The sequence below is a fragment of the Saccoglossus kowalevskii genome, chromosome 22, assembly GCF_978046115.1.
Source record: "Saccoglossus kowalevskii chromosome 22, keSacKowa6.1, whole genome shotgun sequence".
In the NCBI taxonomy this organism is placed as follows: domain Eukaryota; kingdom Metazoa; phylum Hemichordata; class Enteropneusta; family Harrimaniidae; genus Saccoglossus; species Saccoglossus kowalevskii.
The window spans coordinates 28,394,410-28,421,174 of record NC_140662.1 but is presented as its reverse complement, the minus strand read 5'-3'; the positions used below and the strand labels follow the sequence as shown (position 1 = coordinate 28,421,174).

General features: G+C 33.8%; 1 protein-coding gene across 1 annotated transcript in view; it reads right to left on the bottom strand.

Moving 5' to 3' along the window:
* The window catches only part of LOC100366713 (endoplasmic reticulum resident protein 44-like), a 43,851-nt gene extending 19,137 nt beyond the window's left edge, over nt 1–24,714 (bottom strand). Inside the window, exons 1-2 of the mRNA XM_002736433.4 lie at nt 24,537–24,714; nt 21,665–21,786 (exon numbers count right to left, since the gene is read on the bottom strand). Of these exons, the coding sequence (XP_002736479.2) occupies nt 21,665–21,786; nt 24,537–24,587 (173 nt within the window). The 5' untranslated portion in view covers nt 24,588–24,714. The remainder of the gene's footprint in view (nt 1–21,664; nt 21,787–24,536) is intronic.
* Nucleotides 24,715–26,765: the final 2,051 nt, after the last annotated feature.

The following is a 26,765-nucleotide window of genomic DNA, read 5'->3' as shown; positions in this document are numbered from 1 at the left end:
CCATAGCGTATGGAGTACAATTTATTGGCCATAGCATATAGAGTACAATTTATTGCCCATAGCATATAGAGTACAATTTATTGGCCATAGCATATAGAGTACAATTTATTGGCCATAGCATATAGAGTACAATTTATTGCCCATAGCATATAGAGTACAATTTATTGCCCATTGTGTATGGAGTACAATTTATTGGCCATAGCATATAGAGTACAATTTATTGCCCATAGCATATAGAGTACAATTTATTGCCCATTGTGTATGGAGTACAATTTATTGCCCATAGCATATAGAGTACAATTTATTGGCCATAGCATATAGAGTACAATTTATTGCCCATAGCATATAGAGTACAATTTATTGCCCATAGCATATAGAGTACAATTTATTGCCCATAGCATATGGAGTACAATTTATTGCCCATAGCATATAGAGTACAATTTATTGCCCATTGTGTATGGAGTACAATTTATTGCCCATAGCATATAGAGTACAATTTATTGCCCATAGCATATGGAGTACAATTTATTGCCCATAGCATATAGAGTACAATTTATTGCCCATAGCATATAGAGTACAATTTATTGCCCATAGCATATAGAGTACAATTTATTGCCCATAGCGTATGGAGTACAATTTATTGCCCATAGCATATAGAGTACAATTTATTGGCCATAGCATATAGAGTACAATTTATTGGCCATAGCATATAGAGTACAATTTATTGCCCATAGCGTATGGAGTACAATTTATTGGCCATAGCATATAGAGTACAATTTATTGGCCATAGCATATAGAGTACAATTTATTGGCCATAGCATATAGAGTACAATTTATTGCCCATAGCATATAGAGTACAATTTATTGCCCATAGCATATAGAGTACAATTTATTGCCCATAGCATATGGAGTACAATTTATTGCCCATAGCATATAGAGTACAATTTATTCCCCATAGCATATAGAGTACAATTTATTGCCCATTGTGTATGGAGTACAATTTATTGCCCATTGTGTATGGAGTACAATTTATTGCCCATAGCATATAGAGTACAATTTATTGCCCATAGCATATAGAGTACAATTTATTGCCCATAGCATATAGAGTACAATTTATTGCCCATAGCATATAGAGTACAATTTATTACCCATTGTGTATGGAGTACAATTTATTGCCCATAGCATATAGAGTACAATTTATTGCCCATAGCATATAGAGTACAATTTATTGGCCATAGCATATGGAGTACAATTTATTGCCCATAGCGTATGGAGTACAATTTATTGGCCATAGCATATAGAGTACAATTTATTGCCCATAGCATATAGAGTACAATTTATTGGCCATAGCATATAGAGTACAATTTATTGGCCATAGCATATAGAGTACAATTTATTGCCCATAGCATATAGAGTACAATTTATTGCCCATTGTGTATGGAGTACAATTTATTGGCCATAGCATATAGAGTACAATTTATTGCCCATAGCATATAGAGTACAATTTATTGCCCATTGTGTATGGAGTACAATTTATTGCCCATAGCATATAGAGTACAATTTATTGGCCATAGCATATAGAGTACAATTTATTGCCCATAGCATATAGAGTACAATTTATTGCCCATAGCATATAGAGTACAATTTATTGCCCATAGCATATGGAGTACAATTTATTGCCCATAGCATATAGAGTACAATTTATTGCCCATTGTGTATGGAGTACAATTTATTGCCCATAGCATATAGAGTACAATTTATTGCCCATAGCATATGGAGTACAATTTATTGCCCATAGCATATAGAGTACAATTTATTGCCCATAGCATATAGAGTACAATTTATTGCCCATAGCATATAGAGTACAATTTATTGCCCATAGCGTATGGAGTACAATTTATTGCCCATAGCATATAGAGTACAATTTATTGGCCATAGCATATAGAGTACAATTTATTGGCCATAGCATATAGAGTACAATTTATTGCCCATAGCGTATGGAGTACAATTTATTGGCCATAGCATATAGAGTACAATTTATTGGCCATAGCATATAGAGTACAATTTATTGCCCATAGCATATAGAGTACAATTTATTGCCCATAGCATATAGAGTACAATTTATTGCCCATAGCATATAGAGTACAATTTATTGGCCATAGCATATGGAGTACAATTTATTGCCCATAGCGTATGGAGTACAATTTATTGGCCATAGCATATAGAGTACAATTTATTGCCCATAGCGTATAGAGTACAATTTATTGGCCATAGCATATAGAGTACAATTTATTGGCCATAGCATATAGAGTACAATTTATTGCCCATAGCATATAGAGTACAATTTATTGCCCATTGTGTATGGAGTACAATTTATTGGCCATAGCATATAGAGTACAATTTATTGGCCATAGCATATAGAGTACAATTTATTGGCCATAGCATATAGAGTACAATTTATTGCCCATTGTGTATGGAGTACAATTTATTGCCCATAGCATATAGAGTACAATTTATTGCCCATAGCATATAGAGTACAATTTATTGGCCATAGCATATAGAGTACAATTTATTGGCCATAGCATATAGAGTACAATTTATTGGCCATAGCATATAGAGTACAATTTATTGCCCATAGCATATAGAGTACAATTTATTGGCCATAGCATATAGAGTACAATTTATTGCCCATAGCGTATGGAGTACAATTTATTGGCCATAGCATATAGAGTACAATTTATTGCCCATAGCATATAGAGTACAATTTATTGCCCATAGCATATAGAGTACAATTTATTACCCATTGTGTATGGAGTACAATTTATTGCCCATAGCATATAGAGTACAATTTATTGCCCATAGCATATAGAGTCCAATTTATTGGCCATAGCATATGGAGTACAATTTATTGCCCATAGCGTATGGAGTACAATTTATTGGCCATAGCATATAGAATACAATTTATTGCCCATAGCGTATAGAGTACAATTTATTGCCCATAGCGTATGGAGTACAATTTATTGGCCATAGCATATAGAATACAATTTATTGCCCATAGCGTATAGAGTACAATTTATTGCCCATAGCATATAGAGTACAATTTATTGCCCATTGTGTATGGAGTACAATTTATTGCCCATAGCATATAGAGTACAATTTATTGCCCATAGCATATAGAGTACAATTTATTGCCCATAGCATATAGAGTACAATTTATTGCCCATAGCATATGGAGTACAATTTATTGCCCATAGCATATAGAGTACAATTTATTGCCCATAGCGTATGGAGTACAATTTATTGCCCATAGCATATAGAGTACAATTTATTGCCCATAGCATATGGAGTACAATTTATTGCCCATAGCATATAGAGTACAATTTATTGCCCATAGCATATAGAGTACAATTTATTGCCCATAGCATATAGAGTACAATTTATTGCCCATTGTGTATGGAGTACAATTTATTGCCCATAGCATATAGAGTACAATTTATTGCCCATAGCATATGGAGTACAATTTATTGCCCATAGCATATAGAGTACAATTTATTGCCCATAGCGTATGGAGTACAATTTATTGCCCATAGCATATGGAGTACAATTTATTGCCCATAGCATATGGAGTACAATTTATTGCCCATAGCATATAGAGTACAATTTATTGCCCATAGCATATAGAGTACAATTTATTGCCCATAGCATATAGAGTACAATTTATTGCCCATAGCGTATGGAGTACAATTTATTGGCCATAGCATATAGAGTACAATTTATTGCCCATAGCATATAGAGTACAATTTATTGCCCATTGTGTATGGAGTACAATTTATTGCCCATAGCATATAGAGTACAATTTATTGCCCATAGCATATAGAGTACAATTTATTGCCCATAGCATATAGAGTACAATTTATTGCCCATAGCATATAGAATACAATTTATTGCCCATAGCATATAGAGTACAATTTATTGCCCATAGCATATAGAGTACAATTTATTACCCATTGTGTATGGAGTACAATTTATTGCCCATAGCATATAGAGTACAATTTATTGCCCATAGCATATAGAGTACAATTTATTGGCCATAGCATATGGAGTACAATTTATTGCCCATAGCGTATGGAGTACAATTTATTGGCCATAGCATATAGAGTACAATTTATTGCCCATAGCGTATAGAGTACAATTTATTGGCCATAGCATATAGAGTACAATTTATTGCCCATAGCATATAGAGTACAATTTATTGCCCATTGTGTATGGAGTACAATTTATTGGCCATAGCATATAGAGTACAATTTATTGCCCATAGCATATAGAGTACAATTTATTGCCCATTGTGTATGGAGTACAATTTATTGCCCATAGCATATAGAGTACAATTTATTGCCCATAGCATATAGAGTACAATTTATTGCCCATAGCATATAGAGTACAATTTATTGCCCATAGCATATAGAGTACAATTTATTGCCCATAGCATATAGAGTACAATTTATTGCCCATAGCGTATGGAGTACAATTTATTGCCCATAGCATATAGAGTACAATTTATTGCCCATAGCATATAGAGTACAATTTATTGCCCATAGCATATAGAGTACAATTTATTGCCCATAGCATATAGAGTACAATTTATTGCCCATAGCGTATAGAGTACAATTTATTGCCCATAGCATATAGAGTACAATTTATTGCCCATAGCATATAGAGTACAATTTATTGCCCATAGCATATGGAGTACAATTTATTGCCCATAGCGTATGGAGTACAATTTATTGCCCATAGCATATAGAGTACAATTTATTGGCCATAGCATATAGAGTACAATTTATTGCCCATAGCATATAGAGTACAATTTATTGCCCATAGCATATAGAGTACAATTTATTGGCCATAGCATATAGAGTACAATTTATTGCCCATAGCATATAGAGTACAATTTATTGCCCATAGCATATGGAGTACAATTTATTGCCCATAGCATATAGAGTACAATTTATTGCCCATAGCATATAGAGTACAATTTATTGCCCATAGCATATAGAGTACAATTTATTGCCCATTGTGTATGGAGTACAATTTATTGCCCATAGCATATAGAGTACAATTTATTGGCCATAGCATATAGAGTACAATTTATTGCCCATAGCATATAGAGTACAATTTATTGCCCATAGCATATAGAGTACAATTTATTGCCCATAGCATATGGAGTACAATTTATTGCCCATAGCATATGGAGTACAATTTATTGGCCATAGCATATGGAGTACAATTTATTGCCCATAGCGTATGGAGTACAATTTATTGGCCATAGCATATAGAATACAATTTATTGCCCATAGCGTATAGAGTACAATTTATTGGCCATAGCATATAGAGTACAATTTATTGCCCATAGCGTATGGAGTACAATTTATTGGCCATAGCATATAGAGTACAATTTATTGCCCATAGCATATAGAGTACAATTTATTGGCCATAGCATATAGAGTACAATTTATTGGCCATAGCATATAGAGTACAATTTATTGCCCATAGCATATAGAGTACAATTTATTGCCCATTGTGTATGGAGTACAATTTATTGGCCATAGCATATAGAGTACAATTTATTGCCCATAGCATATAGAGTACAATTTATTGCCCATTGTGTATGGAGTACAATTTATTGCCCATAGCATATAGAGTACAATTTATTGGCCATAGCATATAGAGTACAATTTATTGCCCATAGCATATAGAGTACAATTTATTGCCCATAGCATATAGAGTACAATTTATTGCCCATAGCATATGGAGTACAATTTATTGCCCATAGCATATAGAGTACAATTTATTGCCCATTGTGTATGGAGTACAATTTATTGCCCATAGCATATAGAGTACAATTTATTGCCCATAGCATATGGAGTACAATTTATTGCCCATAGCATATAGAGTACAATTTATTGCCCATAGCATATAGAGTACAATTTATTGCCCATAGCATATAGAGTACAATTTATTGCCCATAGCGTATGGAGTACAATTTATTGCCCATAGCATATAGAGTACAATTTATTGGCCATAGCATATAGAGTACAATTTATTGGCCATAGCATATAGAGTACAATTTATTGCCCATAGCGTATGGAGTACAATTTATTGGCCATAGCATATAGAGTACAATTTATTGGCCATAGCATATAGAGTACAATTTATTGCCCATAGCATATAGAGTACAATTTATTGCCCATAGCATATAGAGTACAATTTATTGCCCATAGCATATGGAGTACAATTTATTGCCCATAGCATATAGAGTACAATTTATTGCCCATAGCATATAGAGTACAATTTATTGCCCATTGTGTATGGAGTACAATTTATTGCCCATTGTGTATGGAGTACAATTTATTGCCCATAGCATATAGAGTACAATTTATTGCCCATAGCATATAGAGTACAATTTATTGCCCATAGCATATAGAGTACAATTTATTGCCCATAGCATATAGAGTACAATTTATTGCCCATAGCATATAGAGTACAATTTATTGCCCATAGCATATAGAGTACAATTTATTGCCCATAGCATATAGAGTACAATTTATTGGCCATAGCATATAGAGTACAATTTATTGCCCATAGCATATAGAGTACAATTTATTGCCCATTGTGTATGGAGTACAATTTATTGGCCATAGCATATAGAGTACAATTTATTGCCCATAGCATATAGAGTACAATTTATTGCCCATTGTGTATGGAGTACAATTTATTGCCCATAGCATATAGAGTACAATTTATTGGCCATAGCATATAGAGTACAATTTATTGCCCATAGCATATAGAGTACAATTTATTGCCCATAGCATATAGAGTACAATTTATTGCCCATAGCATATGGAGTACAATTTATTGCCCATAGCATATAGAGTACAATTTATTGCCCATTGTGTATGGAGTACAATTTATTGCCCATAGCATATAGAGTACAATTTATTGCCCATAGCATATGGAGTACAATTTATTGCCCATAGCATATAGAGTACAATTTATTGCCCATAGCATATAGAGTACAATTTATTGCCCATAGCATATAGAGTACAATTTATTGCCCATAGCGTATGGAGTACAATTTATTGCCCATAGCATATAGAGTACAATTTATTGCCCATAGCATATAGAGTACAATTTATTGGCCATAGCATATAGAGTACAATTTATTGCCCATAGCGTATGGAGTACAATTTATTGGCCATAGCATATAGAGTACAATTTATTGGCCATAGCATATAGAGTACAATTTATTGCCCATAGCATATAGAGTACAATTTATTGCCCATAGCATATAGAGTACAATTTATTGCCCATAGCATATAGAGTACAATTTATTGGCCATAGCATATGGAGTACAATTTATTGCCCATAGCGTATGGAGTACAATTTATTGGCCATAGCATATAGAGTACAATTTATTGCCCATAGCGTACAGAGTACAATTTATTGGCCATAGCATATAGAGTACAATTTATTGGCCATAGCATATAGAGTACAATTTATTGCCCATAGCATATAGAGTACAATTTATTGCCCATTGTGTATGGAGTACAATTTATTGGCCATAGCATATAGAGTACAATTTATTGGCCATAGCATATAGAGTACAATTTATTGGCCATAGCATATAGAGTACAATTTATTGCCCATTGTGTATGGAGTACAATTTATTGCCCATAGCATATAGAGTACAATTTATTGCCCATAGCATATAGAGTACAATTTATTGGCCATAGCATATAGAGTACAATTTATTGGCCATAGCATATAGAGTACAATTTATTGGCCATAGCATATAGAGTACAATTTATTGCCCATAGCATATAGAGTACAATTTATTGGCCATAGCATATAGAGTACAATTTATTGCCCATAGCGTATGGAGTACAATTTATTGGCCATAGCATATAGAGTACAATTTATTGCCCATAGCATATAGAGTACAATTTATTGCCCATAGCATATAGAGTACAATTTATTACCCATTGTGTATGGAGTACAATTTATTGCCCATAGCATATAGAGTACAATTTATTGCCCATAGCATATAGAGTACAATTTATTGGCCATAGCATATGGAGTACAATTTATTGCCCATAGCGTATGGAGTACAATTTATTGGCCATAGCATATAGAATACAATTTATTGCCCATAGCGTATAGAGTACAATTTATTGGCCATAGCATATAGAGTACAATTTATTGGCCATAGCATATAGAGTACAATTTATTGCCCATTGTGTATGGAGTACAATTTATTGGCCATAGCATATAGAGTACAATTTATTGCCCATAGCATATAGAGTACAATTTATTGCCCATTGTGTATGGAGTACAATTTATTGCCCATAGCATATAGAGTACAATTTATTGCCCATAGCATATAGAGTACAATTTATTGCCCATAGCATATAGAGTACAATTTATTGCCCATAGCATATGGAGTACAATTTATTGCCCATAGCATATAGAGTACAATTTATTGCCCATAGCGTATGGAGTACAATTTATTGCCCATAGCATATAGAGTACAATTTATTGCCCATAGCATATGGAGTACAATTTATTGCCCATAGCATATAGAGTACAATTTATTGCCCATAGCATATAGAGTACAATTTATTGCCCATAGCATATAGAGTACAATTTATTGCCCATTGTGTATGGAGTACAATTTATTGCCCATAGCATATAGAGTACAATTTATTGGCCATAGCATATAGAGTACAATTTATTGCCCATAGCATATAGAGTACAATTTATTGCCCATAGCATATAGAGTACAATTTATTGCCCATAGCATATGGAGTACAATTTATTGCCCATAGCATATAGAGTACAATTTATTGCCCATTGTGTATGGAGTACAATTTATTGCCCATAGCATATAGAGTACAATTTATTGCCCATAGCATATGGAGTACAATTTATTGCCCATAGCATATAGAGTACAATTTATTGCCCATAGCATATAGAGTACAATTTATTGCCCATAGCATATAGAGTACAATTTATTGCCCATAGCGTATGGAGTACAATTTATTGGCCATAGCATATAGAGTACAATTTATTGCCCATAGCATATAGAGTACAATTTATTGCCCATAGCATATAGAGTACAATTTATTGCCCATTGTGTATGGAGTACAATTTATTGCCCATAGCATATAGAGTACAATTTATTGCCCATAGCATATAGAGTACAATTTATTGCCCATAGCATATAGAATACAATTTATTGCCCATAGCATATAGAGTACAATTTATTGCCCATAGCATATAGAGTACAATTTATTACCCATTGTGTATGGAGTACAATTTATTGCCCATAGCATATAGAGTACAATTTATTGCCCATAGCATATAGAGTACAATTTATTGGCCATAGCATATGGAGTACAATTTATTGCCCATAGCGTATGGAGTACAATTTATTGGCCATAGCATATAGAGTACAATTTATTGCCCATAGCGTATAGAGTACAATTTATTGGCCATAGCATATAGAGTACAATTTATTGCCCATAGCATATAGAGTACAATTTATTGCCCATTGTGTATGGAGTACAATTTATTGGCCATAGCATATAGAGTACAATTTATTGCCCATAGCATATAGAGTACAATTTATTGCCCATTGTGTATGGAGTACAATTTATTGCCCATAGCATATAGAGTACAATTTATTGCCCATAGCATATAGAGTACAATTTATTGCCCATAGCATATAGAGTACAATTTATTGCCCATAGCATATAGAGTACAATTTATTGCCCATAGCATATAGAGTACAATTTATTGCCCATAGCGTATGGAGTACAATTTATTGCCCATAGCATATAGAGTACAATTTATTGCCCATAGCATATAGAGTACAATTTATTGCCCATAGCATATAGAGTACAATTTATTGCCCATAGCATATAGAGTACAATTTATTGCCCATAGCGTATAGAGTACAATTTATTGCCCATAGCATATAGAGTACAATTTATTGCCCATAGCATATAGAGTACAATTTATTGCCCATAGCATATGGAGTACAATTTATTGCCCATAGCGTATGGAGTACAATTTATTGCCCATAGCATATAGAGTACAATTTATTGGCCATAGCATATAGAGTACAATTTATTGCCCATAGCATATAGAGTACAATTTATTGCCCATAGCATATAGAGTACAATTTATTGGCCATAGCATATAGAGTACAATTTATTGCCCATAGCATATAGAGTACAATTTATTGCCCATAGCATATGGAGTACAATTTATTGGCCATAGCATATAGAGTACAATTTATTGCCCATAGCATATAGAGTACAATTTATTGCCCATAGCATATAGAGTACAATTTATTGCCCATTGTGTATGGAGTACAATTTATTGCCCATAGCATATAGAGTACAATTTATTGGCCATAGCATATAGAGTACAATTTATTGCCCATAGCATATAGAGTACAATTTATTGCCCATAGCATATAGAGTACAATTTATTGCCCATAGCATATAGAGTACAATTTATTGCCCATTGTGTATGGAGTACAATTTATTGCCCATAGCATATAGAGTACAATTTATTGCCCATAGCATATGGAGTACAATTTATTGCCCATAGCATATAGAGTACAATTTATTGCCCATAGCATATAGAGTACAATTTATTGCCCATAGCATATAGAGTACAATTTATTGCCCATAGCGTATGGAGTACAATTTATTGGCCATAGCATATAGAGTACAATTTATTGCCCATAGCATATAGAGTACAATTTATTGCCCATAGCATATAGAGTACAATTTATTGCCCATTGTGTATGGAGTACAATTTATTGCCCATAGCATATAGAGTACAATTTATTGCCCATAGCATATAGAGTACAATTTATTGCCCATAGCATATAGAATACAATTTATTGCCCATAGCATATAGAGTACAATTTATTGCCCATAGCATATAGAGTACAATTTATTACCCATTGTGTATGGAGTACAATTTATTGCCCATAGCATATAGAGTACAATTTATTGCCCATAGCATATAGAGTACAATTTATTGGCCATAGCATATGGAGTACAATTTATTGCCCATAGCGTATGGAGTACAATTTATTGGCCATAGCATATAGAGTACAATTTATTGCCCATAGCGTATAGAGTACAATTTATTGGCCATAGCATATAGAGTACAATTTATTGCCCATAGCATATAGAGTACAATTTATTGCCCATTGTGTATGGAGTACAATTTATTGGCCATAGCATATAGAGTACAATTTATTGCCCATAGCATATAGAGTACAATTTATTGCCCATTGTGTATGGAGTACAATTTATTGCCCATAGCATATAGAGTACAATTTATTGCCCATAGCATATAGAGTACAATTTATTGCCCATAGCATATAGAGTACAATTTATTGCCCATAGCATATAGAGTACAATTTATTGCCCATAGCATATAGAGTACAATTTATTGCCCATAGCGTATGGAGTACAATTTATTGCCCATAGCATATAGAGTACAATTTATTGCCCATAGCATATAGAGTACAATTTATTGCCCATAGCATATAGAGTACAATTTATTGCCCATAGCATATAGAGTACAATTTATTGCCCATAGCGTATAGAGTACAATTTATTGCCCATAGCATATAGAGTACAATTTATTGCCCATAGCATATAGAGTACAATTTATTGCCCATAGCATATGGAGTACAATTTATTGCCCATAGCGTATGGAGTACAATTTATTGCCCATAGCATATAGAGTACAATTTATTGGCCATAGCATATAGAGTACAATTTATTGCCCATAGCATATAGAGTACAATTTATTGCCCATAGCATATAGAGTACAATTTATTGGCCATAGCATATAGAGTACAATTTATTGCCCATAGCATATAGAGTACAATTTATTGCCCATAGCATATGGAGTACAATTTATTGGCCATAGCATATAGAGTACAATTTATTGCCCATAGCATATAGAGTACAATTTATTGCCCATAGCATATAGAGTACAATTTATTGCCCATTGTGTATGGAGTACAATTTATTGCCCATAGCATATAGAGTACAATTTATTGGCCATAGCATATAGAGTACAATTTATTGCCCATAGCATATAGAGTACAATTTATTGCCCATAGCATATAGAGTACAATTTATTGCCCATAGCATATGGAGTACAATTTATTGCCCATAGCATATAGAGTACAATTTATTGCCCATTGTGTATGGAGTACAATTTATTGCCCATAGCATATAGAGTACAATTTATTGCCCATAGCATATGGAGTACAATTTATTGCCCATAGCATATAGAGTACAATTTATTGCCCATAGCATATAGAGTACAATTTATTGCCCATAGCATATAGAGTACAATTTATTGCCCATAGCGTATGGAGTACAATTTATTGCCCATAGCATATAGAGTACAATTTATTGCCCATAGCATATAGAGTACAATTTATTGCCCATAGCATATAGAGTACAATTTATTGCCCATAGCGTATGGAGTACAATTTATTGGCCATAGCATATAGAGTACAATTTATTGGCCAAAGCATATAGAGTACAATTTATTGCCCATAGCATATAGAGTACAATTTATTGCCCATAGCATATAGAGTACAATTTATTGCCCATAGCATATAGAGTACAATTTATTGGCCATAGCATATGGAGTACAATTTATTGCCCATAGCGTATGGAGTACAATTTATTGGCCATAGCGTATGGAGTACAATTTATTGCCCATAGCGTATAGAGTACAATTTATTGGCCATAGCATATAGAGTACAATTTATTGGCCATAGCATATAGAGTACAATTTATTGCCCATAGCATATGGAGTACAATTTATTGCCCATTGTGTATGGAGTACAATTTATTGCCCATAGCGTATGGAGTACAATTTATTGCCCATAGCGTATGGAGTACAATTTATTGGCCATAGCATATAGAGTACAATTTATTGCCCATAGCGTATGGAGTACAATTTATTGCCCATAGCGTATGGAGTACAATTTATTGCCCATAGCGTATGGAGTACAATTTATTGCCCATAGCATATAGAGTACAATTTATTGCCCATAGCGTATGGAGTACAATTTATTGCCCATAGCATATGGAGTACAATTTATTGGCCATAGCATATGGAGTACAATTTATTGCCCATAGCATATGGAGTACAATTTATTGGCCATAGCATATGGAGTACAATTTATTGGCCATAGCATATGGAGTACAATTTATTGCCCATAGCATATGGAGTACAATTTATTGCCCATAGCATATAGAGTACAATTTATTGCCCATAGCATATGGAGTACAATTTATTGCCCATAGCATATGGAGTACAATTTATTGCCCACAGCATATAGAATACAATTTATTGCCCACAATGTACAAAGTACAATTTATTTTCCATAAAAAGGAAACGTGTCTGTACTCGTCAAACTAAAATATCAAACTATAAACATAAGATGAGCACATGTGTCAAAGCATATCATCATGCTTCTATACATATCAATTATGTTGACTAATACATGTATATATCAAATTCAGATTACTATTATTATTTAAATAAATTCAAACCACAAACATGAAAAAAACGGCAAGTTGAACATCTAGTTTACAAAAGCCAGACCTTTTCATGGATATTTTGATAAGCTATTTATCAAAATGTATTGATATTTAGTATTAATTTAATATTAAGAGTTTGAATTACAATGATTTGATATGTGAAAAGCAAGAAAAAGTGATTTAAGAGACAGCCCTGACTGGGTAATCAACTCTCCAATCAGAGAAATCTTTGCATAGTCATTGTGTTTTGTATATCGGTAGATCACAACATTCCACCAATTATTATCTGAGGATTCTGCTAAACCTTTGTCAGTCGCCAATGGTAAATTTTACTCAGAATTGATTACAATAAATTGTGACACTTTCGTCACCAATGACTGAAAGTAATTTCAAACCATGAATTATTCTGAAAAAATGGTCATCATTTAAATGTATCTACAGTTCTAAGTACCGGTATACCGTACTTCCTCAAGTATAAGCCCCTCTCTGAGTATAAGCCCACCCTCTGATTTTTGACATTTAACAAGTTGAGGGTATCCCCGAGTATAGGCCCAGGGTGTTTTTACTGGGCATTGGCGACATTTATTAAAATATGCAAGTAAAAAGTGTATTTCATTGCATAATAATCATGATTGGTACGGTAGTTTGGTTTCTGCTTTTACGAGAAAACTCCATTAATTTCAGAGTGCATGGCCGGCGAACGTACGAAACATGGTTCGCACCTTTTCTATTCTGTTATTTACTCACGATGAATCCCGATGTTGCAATACTGAAGTAATTAATCCATATTCCTTTTGAGTAGTGGTTTTGGAAACGCCAAAAATGGTCATTGAACATCATTTTACTTTTCCGAATAATCGTGTCCATTGAGACCTTCGTGAATGGGATGTGAACGAGCAAACTATTTTTCGACATGACTTGTTGGCGACCCTGAAACGTTTGAATACTTCCTCCACCCTCAGTTTACTTTTCGAAAATTGCGAATCAACAGCTTTAAGGAAAAACAAATCACTGTTTTTTGTCAAAATCAGATCACATTTTAACATCGCGGTAATTCACTTCCGCATTGCGTTGAAAAAAAATACTTCGTCAATAATCGAAAATCTTCGTCTGTTTGAAACAGCATTTTGATTGGTTAACGAAAGACATGACTTGTTAGGTCAAAGGAAGTTGTTCAGGTTAAATCATGATGAAAAACACCATGGCGGAAATTGCTTTGTATCGAGAGTGTGCGAGCGATCAAAAAACATTCCACAACGAAGATAATGATAAAAATCTTTCCTTCAACAGTTTTCCCACAGACCCTACCCATTTTTGCACCGTAAATTCAGACGGGTATGCTAACCGTATTGTAATAAAATATGTGTATTTTTATGAACATATTTGTTTCTTTATTGTAAAACTGTTGTGGAAATCAAAAAGACGTAATATTTCTCCGAGACCGTCACTGTAAACGAAAAATGTAATTTTGATGATTTTTCGAGGTTGGGAAGAGGGTTACAATTTTAAACCCCCCAAAAAACTATCTTTTCTGAGGTGGTCCTCGAGCATAAGCCCACTCCCTAATTTTCAGGCATCTGGGCTTATACTCTGGGAAGTACGGTATATACTATTTCTAATTTCTGACAAATTCATAACTTTTGTTAGAGAACATATAGACACCGCCCATGTCATGTGATTGATTTTACCCTATACTATCCTTAGGCGGACATCCGGGAATTTTCACCGCCTGACAACCATCACGGTGAAAACAAGCCAAGCATGGCACAGTCCCAGTTAGTTATCAAATTTAAGATATATAGTTTTGTTTATAGCAGGGTGTGCGCTAGTGTCTCGGCAAGACGAGTCCCACTTACAAAATTTTAAGAAATTGAAATTTGACCCTTTATAACTTTATTAGAGATTGGACCCCAGCTTGCCTGAAAAACTGGGTCCCCCTTCAATAATTGGAGTCCGGGAAGCAAAATATGGGGTTAACACAATCCCTGTAAATTATAGTAATATAGCTGGAATACAACCATGTCAGGAATATGATTATTGCTTAACATTAAAATGATTGACATTTGTATCTGATCGTCAAACAAGTATTGAGAATTATTGCTTTGGAACAGCATTAATTAAAACAAAACCAGCCATTTTGAATACATGTATACTGGTAATGAATATATAAAATTTGAACAAAATCAGTCAAAGTATGTCAGAAATAAGGCTCTAGAAGCCCATTCATTAAAACAAAATGGCTGCTAGTCAGCCATTCTGAATTTGATCTGAAAAATAAAATGACGTGTATCAGGAACCCATAATGTCGAATGTATGTACCAAGTTTGAACAAAATCCATCCATAAATACTTGATATTTGATGATTTTTTTAGAACAAAAATGGCCACCATTCAGCCATTTTTAATAGGATCGTCAAACCAATATATCTATGACATGATGTATAATCAATATTTAAAAAATTTGAACATAATCAGTCAAAGCAAGTCAGAGATGTGGCACTAAAACCACATTCATTGAAAAACAAAATGGCCACCAGTCGGCCATTTTGAATCTTATCTGAAAAACAAAATGATATGCATCAAGGTCCTATAATGTCCAGCATATATACCAAGTTTGAACAAATCCTTCTGTAAACAGCTGATAAATGCTTGATTTTGATGATTTTTTAGCACAAAAATGGCCGTCATTCTATGATGTATGTGTGAAGTTTGATTGTGATTGGTCCCGGCATTTCTAAGATACAGGTACAAACGCACACAGGCACGGAAGCACAGACACATGGAGATCAAAACATAAGTCCCTGTTTTTGACGGCCAAAAACTCTCAGATAACTGTACTTTGAGATAGTTGTTGAGAGTCCCCTGAACAGTGTAACAAGATTACCCCTACATGTGTAGCATATTTACATTCGGTTGTTCAGAATTACTTCAAAGTTGAGTTTGTGATGTTTTCTCAACTTTAGTCGTTTTCAACGGCTCTTCGACCGGTGTGCCACAGTAGCTCGCGCAGAGCCCATAGAAATACATGTTACAGTGGTGCGAGCCTTAGCAACATATAATGTTCCATGACGTAGATCCGCCCGAGGATAGAGAAACACTATCTGGCTTTGCATTTCTTAAATACTATTTTCAAAGAGTACTGCATTAAGAAAAAGAAGTGCAAATAAAGAAAAAAATGCATTTATTGTACATTCAGTCTTTAAAATATGACTTCATTTTAAGTCAGACATGAAAATATGATATAATTGTTATTAATAATTTATTGTTTCTTTCATTATTTACCTAGATATTACTAATACAAGACATACCCATTTTTAAAAGCAAGCTAAGCAAGTTAAAAAGCAGCTGAAGGTCAAGTTTCACTCAGTCTCCACTACAAGTCAAATCACCCTAGAGTTAAAAGTACATTTTTAAAACTATATTTCCATTAGATAAGCACTAGCATATTTATTCTGAGACAAGAATTATGCAGTAATAGAGTGTACAGCTGTGCTTCACATGATAAGAGTTACATAGTGGAGATTTGACACAGATGAAACAAGGAAAACAGCCATTAGCACTATACTATTGTTCAAGGTAAACCCATCAGTCAATTCATAGATAATGTTACTTTGCATATCTGTTGAGTCTAACCAGGAGGAACATACACCAGATGGCTTCAACCCACTGTATTTTCTCTATTAGTAGCGCATGTTCTTACAGAAGTCTATGGGCAATTTAAGTAATATTTTAATGATTCAATATACAGTACAACAAATGCAATTCCGGGTATAAGTATATATTATATACATTAATTGGAGATGACTTCTAATATAGAAATACAGCAGTCCATATGTCCCAGTCTAAAGTACATTTGGCAAATGACAATGAGATGACAATGATAACAGGTGTCTTTGAAAACACCTGGTTTTTAAACGTTACTTGATGATATTCATTAACAGATTGATTGCGTTATTCAACATTCCCGATACGATGTGGATGCTATTAGAATAAGAACCTTTAAAATGAACGACACAAGGCAATCATTCTATTTAATATTTACAAGAGTGAATTTTTTCAGGTCAAAGATATGTCATAGATTACAAGTGCTAAATAGATATGTCATTATTGTGGTAAAAAGCTGCTTATTGCACATACAATGTATATACATTTGTGGAAGTTCTTTTTGTAAGGAATTAATGGTGGAACTTTATTGTTTAGTTAGTGTAATCACTAGAGTTAAGCATCTGTCACCACAAATATTGATCAAGTATTGGTTAAACTGCAATTGATACACATAGGGAATAAAGGGTGAAGTACATGTACTGCTTATTCCTGTATAGTATAATTACAAAGATAGCAATATTACAAAAAATATAATGTATGTGACATAGTTGAGCCTATTATTTAAAGCGATTCAGTCATCATGCTACATTGTGTTCGATGTGGGACCCATAGCAACGTGCACAATAATAATGGGAGTCTTTTCTAAAACAATAAAAATAAATATTGAATACTACTAGTATACCGATACATTGTACGCATTACTCATTTGCGGCACCCAGTGGCTAAATTTATTGATAAATGTCTGAACAAAACTAAATTCTGCAAAATAGTTTAGTATATTTACCAATATACGATAGGCCTGAAATTCTTGACAAAACAGTGACTTGATGACCAGTTTGGTTATAAAAAAAAACTTAGAATGAACTCACTAGGTTCACTAGGTACACTAGGGTACTTACAGCCATGCAGAAAAGTGTGATTAGAAACAAACACATGTCATTTTGTTCAATTTTGAATACTAATTGGGAAAACATTGCATAGTGTTGATTTACACACAATTTGGTTTATTTGTTTTATAAATAGTATGCACTGGAGGTGGTACCAATTGACCAATGAGAATGTGCCGTTTCAATACTCAGCAGTGCACAATTAAATACCGGCAATTGAGGGCGATTTTTCGGCAGTTTTTTAAGGTGTTATTTTAATCTTATCTGATGCATAAAAGTTTCGCCGTAGTCATTGATGTTCATTGATACTAGCGTGAATGGGTAAGCTTCGTTTCGACAATGAGCTATTATCACTGTAAACAATTTTAAATTATTCTTCAAATGCTCAGTTTATCTTTTGAAAACAACTAATATTTTTATTTAAAAACAAAACATGCCGCTTTTTCATCAAAATCCAAGCCAAAAGATCATACATCAGTAAATCTCTTCCGTACTGCATTCAATAACATTAACATATTTAAATGAGCTATGGTAATTTGAACATGTTGGCATCATCCATCGTTTTCATTGTTTGATTATCAATTTGACCTGTCAGGTCAAAGAACACCGTCCCAGATCTAAATATGGTGGATATTCAGTTCTACAGCACCGAGCATTGAAAATGCGATCGGAATCATTCGCCTACGATGAAATAAGTTGAAATTTATTTGTATTTCATACATGTAACAATTCAACAAATTTATTTTTTGCACATTATTATAATTATTACTAGGTAATAATCAACAATTGTAAAACGCAGCATGACCGGATTGCACTACCGTGATCATTTGCTACTAAGCAATGCAGTTGGGTTCGTTTTTATTTGAAACTTTTTTTAGAATATACTTTCGTTACTATATGATACAAAATAATTGTATTTGGCACACAAGCTTCGTTAATGTGATTCTTTTGGAGAAAGATGCGCGGTCTCCTTTTAATCCAGCAAGAAAAAAATGTATAAAATTTTAGATTAGCTCCTGCAATAGTTTCTTTCGTTTTCGGTGGTCCAACTGTCGGTGTTGAAAATTGGCGTAGGTGGATTTTTCAATAAAAATATAAGCCCCCTAAAAATATTTGATGATCATTTTTTGAAATTTTGAACCCTAAATAATGGTCCACCAGCTGTGAAACTGCCCAGGGCGATCTTTTCAATTGGATGGGTGAATTTACGGCAGAATCCGGTATAATGTAAAATAATTTATTTTTATCTGAAAACCCTAGATACATTGCACGTAGTATTTTTCTTGATTCATTTTGAAGCTATATAGAACACCATTAAATAATTCAGTTGCATAAAAAGCCAACAAGAACAATACAAATTTTTAATGAAATAAGAAAATAAACATGTGCACCTAATTTACATCTCATTAGCATGTAGTATCAAATTTATGCTAATTTTAATACAAGTAGACAACATATATATATAGTACTTGCACTTATGGCGCATGACAGGAAATATAGCAATATGGCCATTAGAAAATAAAGTGTTTTAAATTACAGACTCCATATGGTGTCAAACCTACAGTTAACAGTTTTCGTTTTGCACCACAAGGCAATAATATAAGGTTTTCAAAAACAGCTTCTATTATTAATTTTAGTAAAATGAGTTGCATAGCATGGATGTTTTGTTTTATTCAAGTTCAAGTCACAAATAATGCCCAATCAACCCACTACACACAAACCATACAGAATTAAAACAGATTTGGCAGGTGACAAGCCTTGGCTAATTTTTTAAAAAAAGGTAGAAAGTGATCCTAGAACTACATCTATAATGTAACTGATTCAACGCTGTGTTTACACAAATGAGCAAAGGTCTGAATGGAAACTTCCTCACAGTAACGTATGTAAAGTACCAGCATATTTTTATTATAAATAAAGGTGAACATATGAAAAATAGTGACAATTTTTTATAATTCTCTTGATTTTACTGTGTCATGCACACATGCATGTATGCATGCGTGGGAGTAGAGCTCCACATGGCATGATCCGAGTCTTATATGGTTGTACATTAAAATACAAAAAATGCTTACCAATATGGAATATAGTTCACTACAATATGCTACACGTGCTCTTGCATAACTTTGTCGGTTAAAAGGATGGTTGTAAACTCACAATCATGTCTTAACTATCATTAAAACATTACCATAAGCTGATTGAAAATATTATAATACCCTGAAAAAAAAATGGCTGCAAGCTGTCGATGACCTAAAACACGAGGCAGTTTGTGGTAAACTATAACATTTTCACTACAAGATCCGCTTTGCTAACATGACTGAGATAAGGTGTGATAATAGTTGATACTTAGATGAACAAAAAATGGCAACGTGTACTCAGTGGTTTGGTTCCACAGTGGTAACACCTCCTTTTGTTGTAAGCTGTATTAGATAGTGTATCGACATAAATGTGCCCTCTAACAGGATTGATATTGTAGGAATCCCAAATCAAAATAGAATACCCTCAAAATTTAAATTGAGCCAGCTTGAAAAGTCAGTCTTCAAAAAAATAAATAAAATTGAATGCAATTGTTTTAGTGACTTGAGGAACAAACAACAATATTGTGGCCCCTGATTTCCTTCCTATTACACTAATTGTGTTTATAAAATGTGAGGGCACACTGATCAACATAAATTGCTAAACTGTCTTGACTACATGTCAATTCCAGTTTCCAAAATTGATAGCGTTTACATATTTATCATTTTTGTACTTGTGCTTGCATTGTCAACAAACAGGATGCCAGTCTGTATTTCCAACTAGCAACATAAAAAATCACCTCAAAAAAGTGCCTCTGATAATTTGTGCACTATTCTGCCTAAACAAGTAACATGAGCATTGGTTATAGCAAAATATTTTTCATATTTTTGGGTATTTTTTGTGATGGAAAAGCTATATCACAATATTATTTATTCAAACACACACATACCATCTTTTCTTTAGTTTCTCTGCAAAAATAATTCTTTTTCAACTGATAACTTCCATATTATAGATATTCTAGAAGACCTTTTTGTACTCACCCATACACACTCCCGACTTTTTTAAAATACTGTTTCAAATATAAAATATTCTTTCGACTTTCGACTTTTTATATTTTTGTATTATTCTAACCTATTGCTAGGAAAAGGTTATGCATGGTAAAGAGAATCACATTGTGTCTTTCAATCATCAGTAATTATATATTTACATTTTTATCAGTATACCGGTAATTGTGGCATGCCTATGTGTAATATACAGTTTACATTATTAGGCGAACAAGACAACTTACCAATCAGCATAAAAGTTGACAAAGACCACAGAGTTATGATTGATGATAGAATCAAAGTTTTGCTTGTTCAATGATACCACATTTGGGTAGGAACCACTGCTACATGTCTGGGAGTAAGTCAACTGAAAATATACAAATACAACATTTTAGTATAATTTAAATCCCAATGCAGAGACTAGCTGAGGGAGGAGTTACATAGTACATGTAAGTACGTGGGAAAGTATTTTAGCCAATCTGTTTTTGAAGTAAAAATGTCAAATATTCTGAAAACCACTGCTAAAACATTTATATTGCTTCATTATTTCTGTAATAATTAATTCCATAAATGTATGTACATGTATAAAGAAAGTGCATTATTTTTTGTTTTGAGTAGTGTTCTACCATAAATATGTGTGAGCATAGTCCCTCTATTCCCAGTCTGGAAACGGCTATTGTCTAAGGTGTGAATTACCCGCTGTGCTCGGACTGCACTGGGTATTGCTTTCCGCGAAGCATAGACTCTTGATAGCAGAGCATTCTATTGAAACGATTGATTCATTGTTCCCTTCACGTTCTAGTTTTTACAAGCGAAAAAACCCATATATTTTGATACTTTATATACATGTAGATTTTGAAGCTCAACACAATTCTTTAGCTGGCAATTCTTTCTATAGTGGCATATTGACATTATTATTCGTGAATATTGCACTTGAATTTGAGGGACTCAGTCAGAGATTGCAACTTGGAACACTTCTATCAATCTTGACTGGTTGGCCCCTTCTATTCGTCATGTGTTTTAGAAAGATCAATGTTTTTCGTTGATTGGACAGCTTAAACCCAGGTTCATTATGCTTGTTTTATTATATTATATACAGTATACGTATCACATATAGGCATCACTTTTTCCATTCAAAATAAAGATGGCCTCTTGCCGATTCATTGCCATTCGAATTTTCTTGTCATTATTTTTGTTTCCAAGCATATATTTGGGATGCAGTTTACAATGCTGGTAATTATGTCCCTGAGAATAACATCCTGCAGTATTAATTCTTTAGCACTGCCAGAAATTTAGTGGGCAGACTTTTTTTTTTGCCCTATAAGAATTTATATATGTGTGCCCTTTTGTTTTTGATTTACTAACTTACTCAACGTGAGTCAGCCCCTTTCATAGTAAGAAAACTGCGTTCAACCATAATATTTTTTTTCAATGTGAATAGATTTGTATATTAACCTTTTGGTGATGTGGTTAGTTTTTCTTACAGATGTTCGTATTTTGATAAATCACCGCAATATTTTCTGTTCTGTTTAAAGTTTGTGATCACAATGATAAAGTTAGTGTACGCTCAGCTTTGTGGCTAATTGTCCAAGGTGTGAACAGTTTATTTACCGGCAACCACCCCTGGAACAATACACTGCGAAGCGTTTCCAGACCAGGGATAGAGGGATTGTGGTGTGACGCATGATATCAATAATTTATTGAACAAGTGCAGTAATTTTAATCGTTTTGGAGCATCTGGCAAGAAACATAAAATATTTTAACAAATCTGATATCATGGGTCACGAATTTAGATATTCTATTGATCACATACATGTACATGTATGATGCATCTATTTTGTAACAGAAACTAGTGTTTGGCGTCTTAGAGATGGTGCAAATAACAATCAAACTGTCGATAAAAGTGTGTTATATTGGGATGTGATATTAAAATTAACACAGATTTTGAATGATAGATGTGATAAAGCATATAGTAATTCAATTTTCATAAGTGAGATAAGAAAAGACGTGATTGGTTGGCAGTCAACACCTGCTTAATTAATATAAAACACTTGCTTTCATCCAATCACTTGTTTGATGTCAGAGTGTAGAGATTGATGTATGGCGGCCATTTTTTGACACTCACTGGGAATTGGTTGATATTCTTACATTTCTCTTATTATTTAATCCTGCTAGGTAGTTATAATAATGATGTTGCCAAGTCATCAGTAGTTGAGCATCAAGATTCGGCATATTTTTTATTTGAACAAGAGATTAAAACAGAATTTCCTTGTATCATTTTTTATACACAGGTTTATAAGGTTGTGGTTGAATGTGGTTAAACACTTGACACTGTTCATTTATAGCAGAGCTGGAATGACAATGGGTTCTTTTTAAATACCGTGGGTTTATATACATGTTTATGTACATACAAGGTATACATGCCTACAGGGGGTTATCATTTTGGTGTATACAAAGGAATTAATTGTGGTAAAACCTCCAGGACAGGAGGGATAGATAAAATATACATTTGTATATCATAATATTAGTGGTGAACATTTTTAGTGGCCTTCAGTCAGGGCTCAGGTGTCCAAGACCATAGATGCAACTATTGTAGTACCTATTATTATATTCTTAATCTATCTATTTTTACTAAACAACAAACAGTTTACTATTTAAAAAACACACACAATTGACACCGAGTTTTTCATGTTTAATTAATTTATATAAGTAATATGATGCCATGATAGGAAATTGAATTGCCTCAATTAAACAAACTATGAATGAGTTTTAAAATAAATGAGCCGAAATAAAATTGAATTTTACCGGGTATGTTATTACTAGCCTATCAGGGACTGCCACATGCCTACACTGGTTACCAAGCTAAGTACATTCGCCATCCCGGAAGTTAGGTTGATTTTGACACAGAAATTTTGTAAATCAAATAATAATATGGCAATTGTTGACACGAAAAAGACTCATTTTGAGGGAATCAAGAAATTTTGATGCGTACTGGCACAACAAAATAGCAATATTAAAAAAATTGCAGAGCAGTTAAGTTGTCTTGTGGTGGCCGGTGGTGACGAAACCATATTCAGAAACGGCGTGTGGTATCAAGCAAACGACGCAGAAACTTACCAAGAAGATCGTGGCTGCAATCCAATGGGAACCCATTGTCAGGGTTATCATTTCGATAATTGTATTTGTCACAGGCACGCAAGTGAAAATAAATGTCGGTGCAAGCTGCCACCAAAACACGCAGAAAAAGCCCACACTGCTGTCGCGTCTAACCCAGTTTCGGCGACAAGATGGCGTACCAGCTAGCGCAGATACATATTACAACAAAATTTATTTAAAGTATTAACAATTAAGTTTCTTTCTAATTTGAAAACAAAAGCGCTATTAAAATTATTCTAAAATGTAAGACTAGCACTGGATTGGGTTTAAAAAGTTCTTTTTCAAGTTTGTTTAACCTTTAAATAAAACATTGCGAACGAGCCTAAAGTCAACATCTGACCCCAAGAGAGCGCTATTCTTGACGAAGGAGAAAGTTTGCCGCGGCTCGGTAGATGGATTTCACAAATACTAGTATAACAAAAAATCATTAAACTATGAAAAATGCATAATGTAAACAACAACAAATTTAGATAATCCTATATCCAGTCAATGAATCAATTAAAACTTGTATATGTTGCTGACATTCATAACTTTATACTAGAGTTCTTGACTTATTATTCAAGTTGAAATAATGTAGCAACTGAACTAAACAGTATCTTTATAGTATAATTATAAACTCGTATTTAACAAATTGTCTACATATGAAAACCTAGACAAATATAAAGAGCACTAATTGTATTTTGCGTGGAAAGTGGAAGAAATTGAGCATCTATTTAACGCATATGTTCTGAGTAACATTTCTGGAAAAAAAGTTAGTTCCACTGAAGAGACTTTGAACAAATACAACCTTTCCTAGAATGATTTGTTTATCTTGAATATCGATTATATGTTTAAATATTTCAACAACAAAACATATGTAACAATAGTATCACGTAAATATATACAATGTGCAATGATTTTCAATTATATAATCGCATACACGTGTTGTTTTTTATGATAATTTCACTATAGATAGACACACTGACACCACGTGTCACCCCACTGATCAAGGAGACAGTCGCGAATAAAATTGACATGAAAACGACAATAAATCACCCGTGACCCTGGGACATACGGGACTATATAAAGATACGACCGGTAATCGCCAATCGCAAAAAAATATTGCAAATCAAAATAATGATCATCTCCGGGTCCTATACTGGATGATAGTGATTATTTGTAAGTAAAATATATAAGACTATTTTTATTTATTATTAACATCTCCTTGTCATGGCATCGATATGTTGTTAAAAATAAATATGTTTAGGAAAACGGCGGCCTGTATATCACGTGACTATTGGCGACCACGGATTTGTTGTTCAATTAGACACATGATGTTGTTTCATGTTCTCGTTGAATATAATGACATTACAGTACTTGACATTTTAGTAAAACCCCTTAGTTAGTTTATGATATCTCTTACGGTACGACGTGTAGACAGGAAGTGCGCTCGGGTGGACCGTGATGTCCTCTAGCGTACTGCAGTGCAGAGAGAGTAGCAGTCTACGTCCCATCATTACGCGCGTTGTTTATTTTGATTGATTGCATAATTGTCAGACTCTACTGACGTCTAGCTTTATATCATGTTCTTTTATGCAGTTTTAAGGTTTTTTTTTGTTTTGTTCAAAATGGCATTGCTTTATTGTATGGGTGCTGGTTTCAAGACTGCGTGGTTATACTCTCCAAATACTAGTATGCCAGTATGTCGTTCTTATGGAAATGTAGCCTGACAAGTTGGCGTAGGTGGCGCCCTAGACTGCTGCGATCCCCACCATTGTTCTCCCATGGTGGGGGATCGCAGCAGTCCAGGGCGCCACCTACGCCAACTCGTCAGGCTAATGGAAATGGCGAGCATAACAAAACCTGCGCCTCAGTATGTAATAATAATAATAATAATAATAATGCCTACCCCTTTTCAGAAAACTGTGGATATTTGATACCCCTTTCCAAACAGTAAGCATAAATGGTTAACAGCGAATCAGAGGATCCGTTTCAGGTTTATTCATTCCGGGAAATGGGGGTGGGGTGGTCAGCTATTTTTATTTACCTAGATAGACTTTTACGATCGAAATGAAGTTACAGAAAGAAAAAAATCAGCTTCATTCTCCTGATTGTTTGATCACTCAAGCTCTAAAGACAGTCTTTGGAAAATATGGACCCCCTTACAGACGGAAATAATGAAAAAAGGATACCCCTTTTCAGACAGACAGG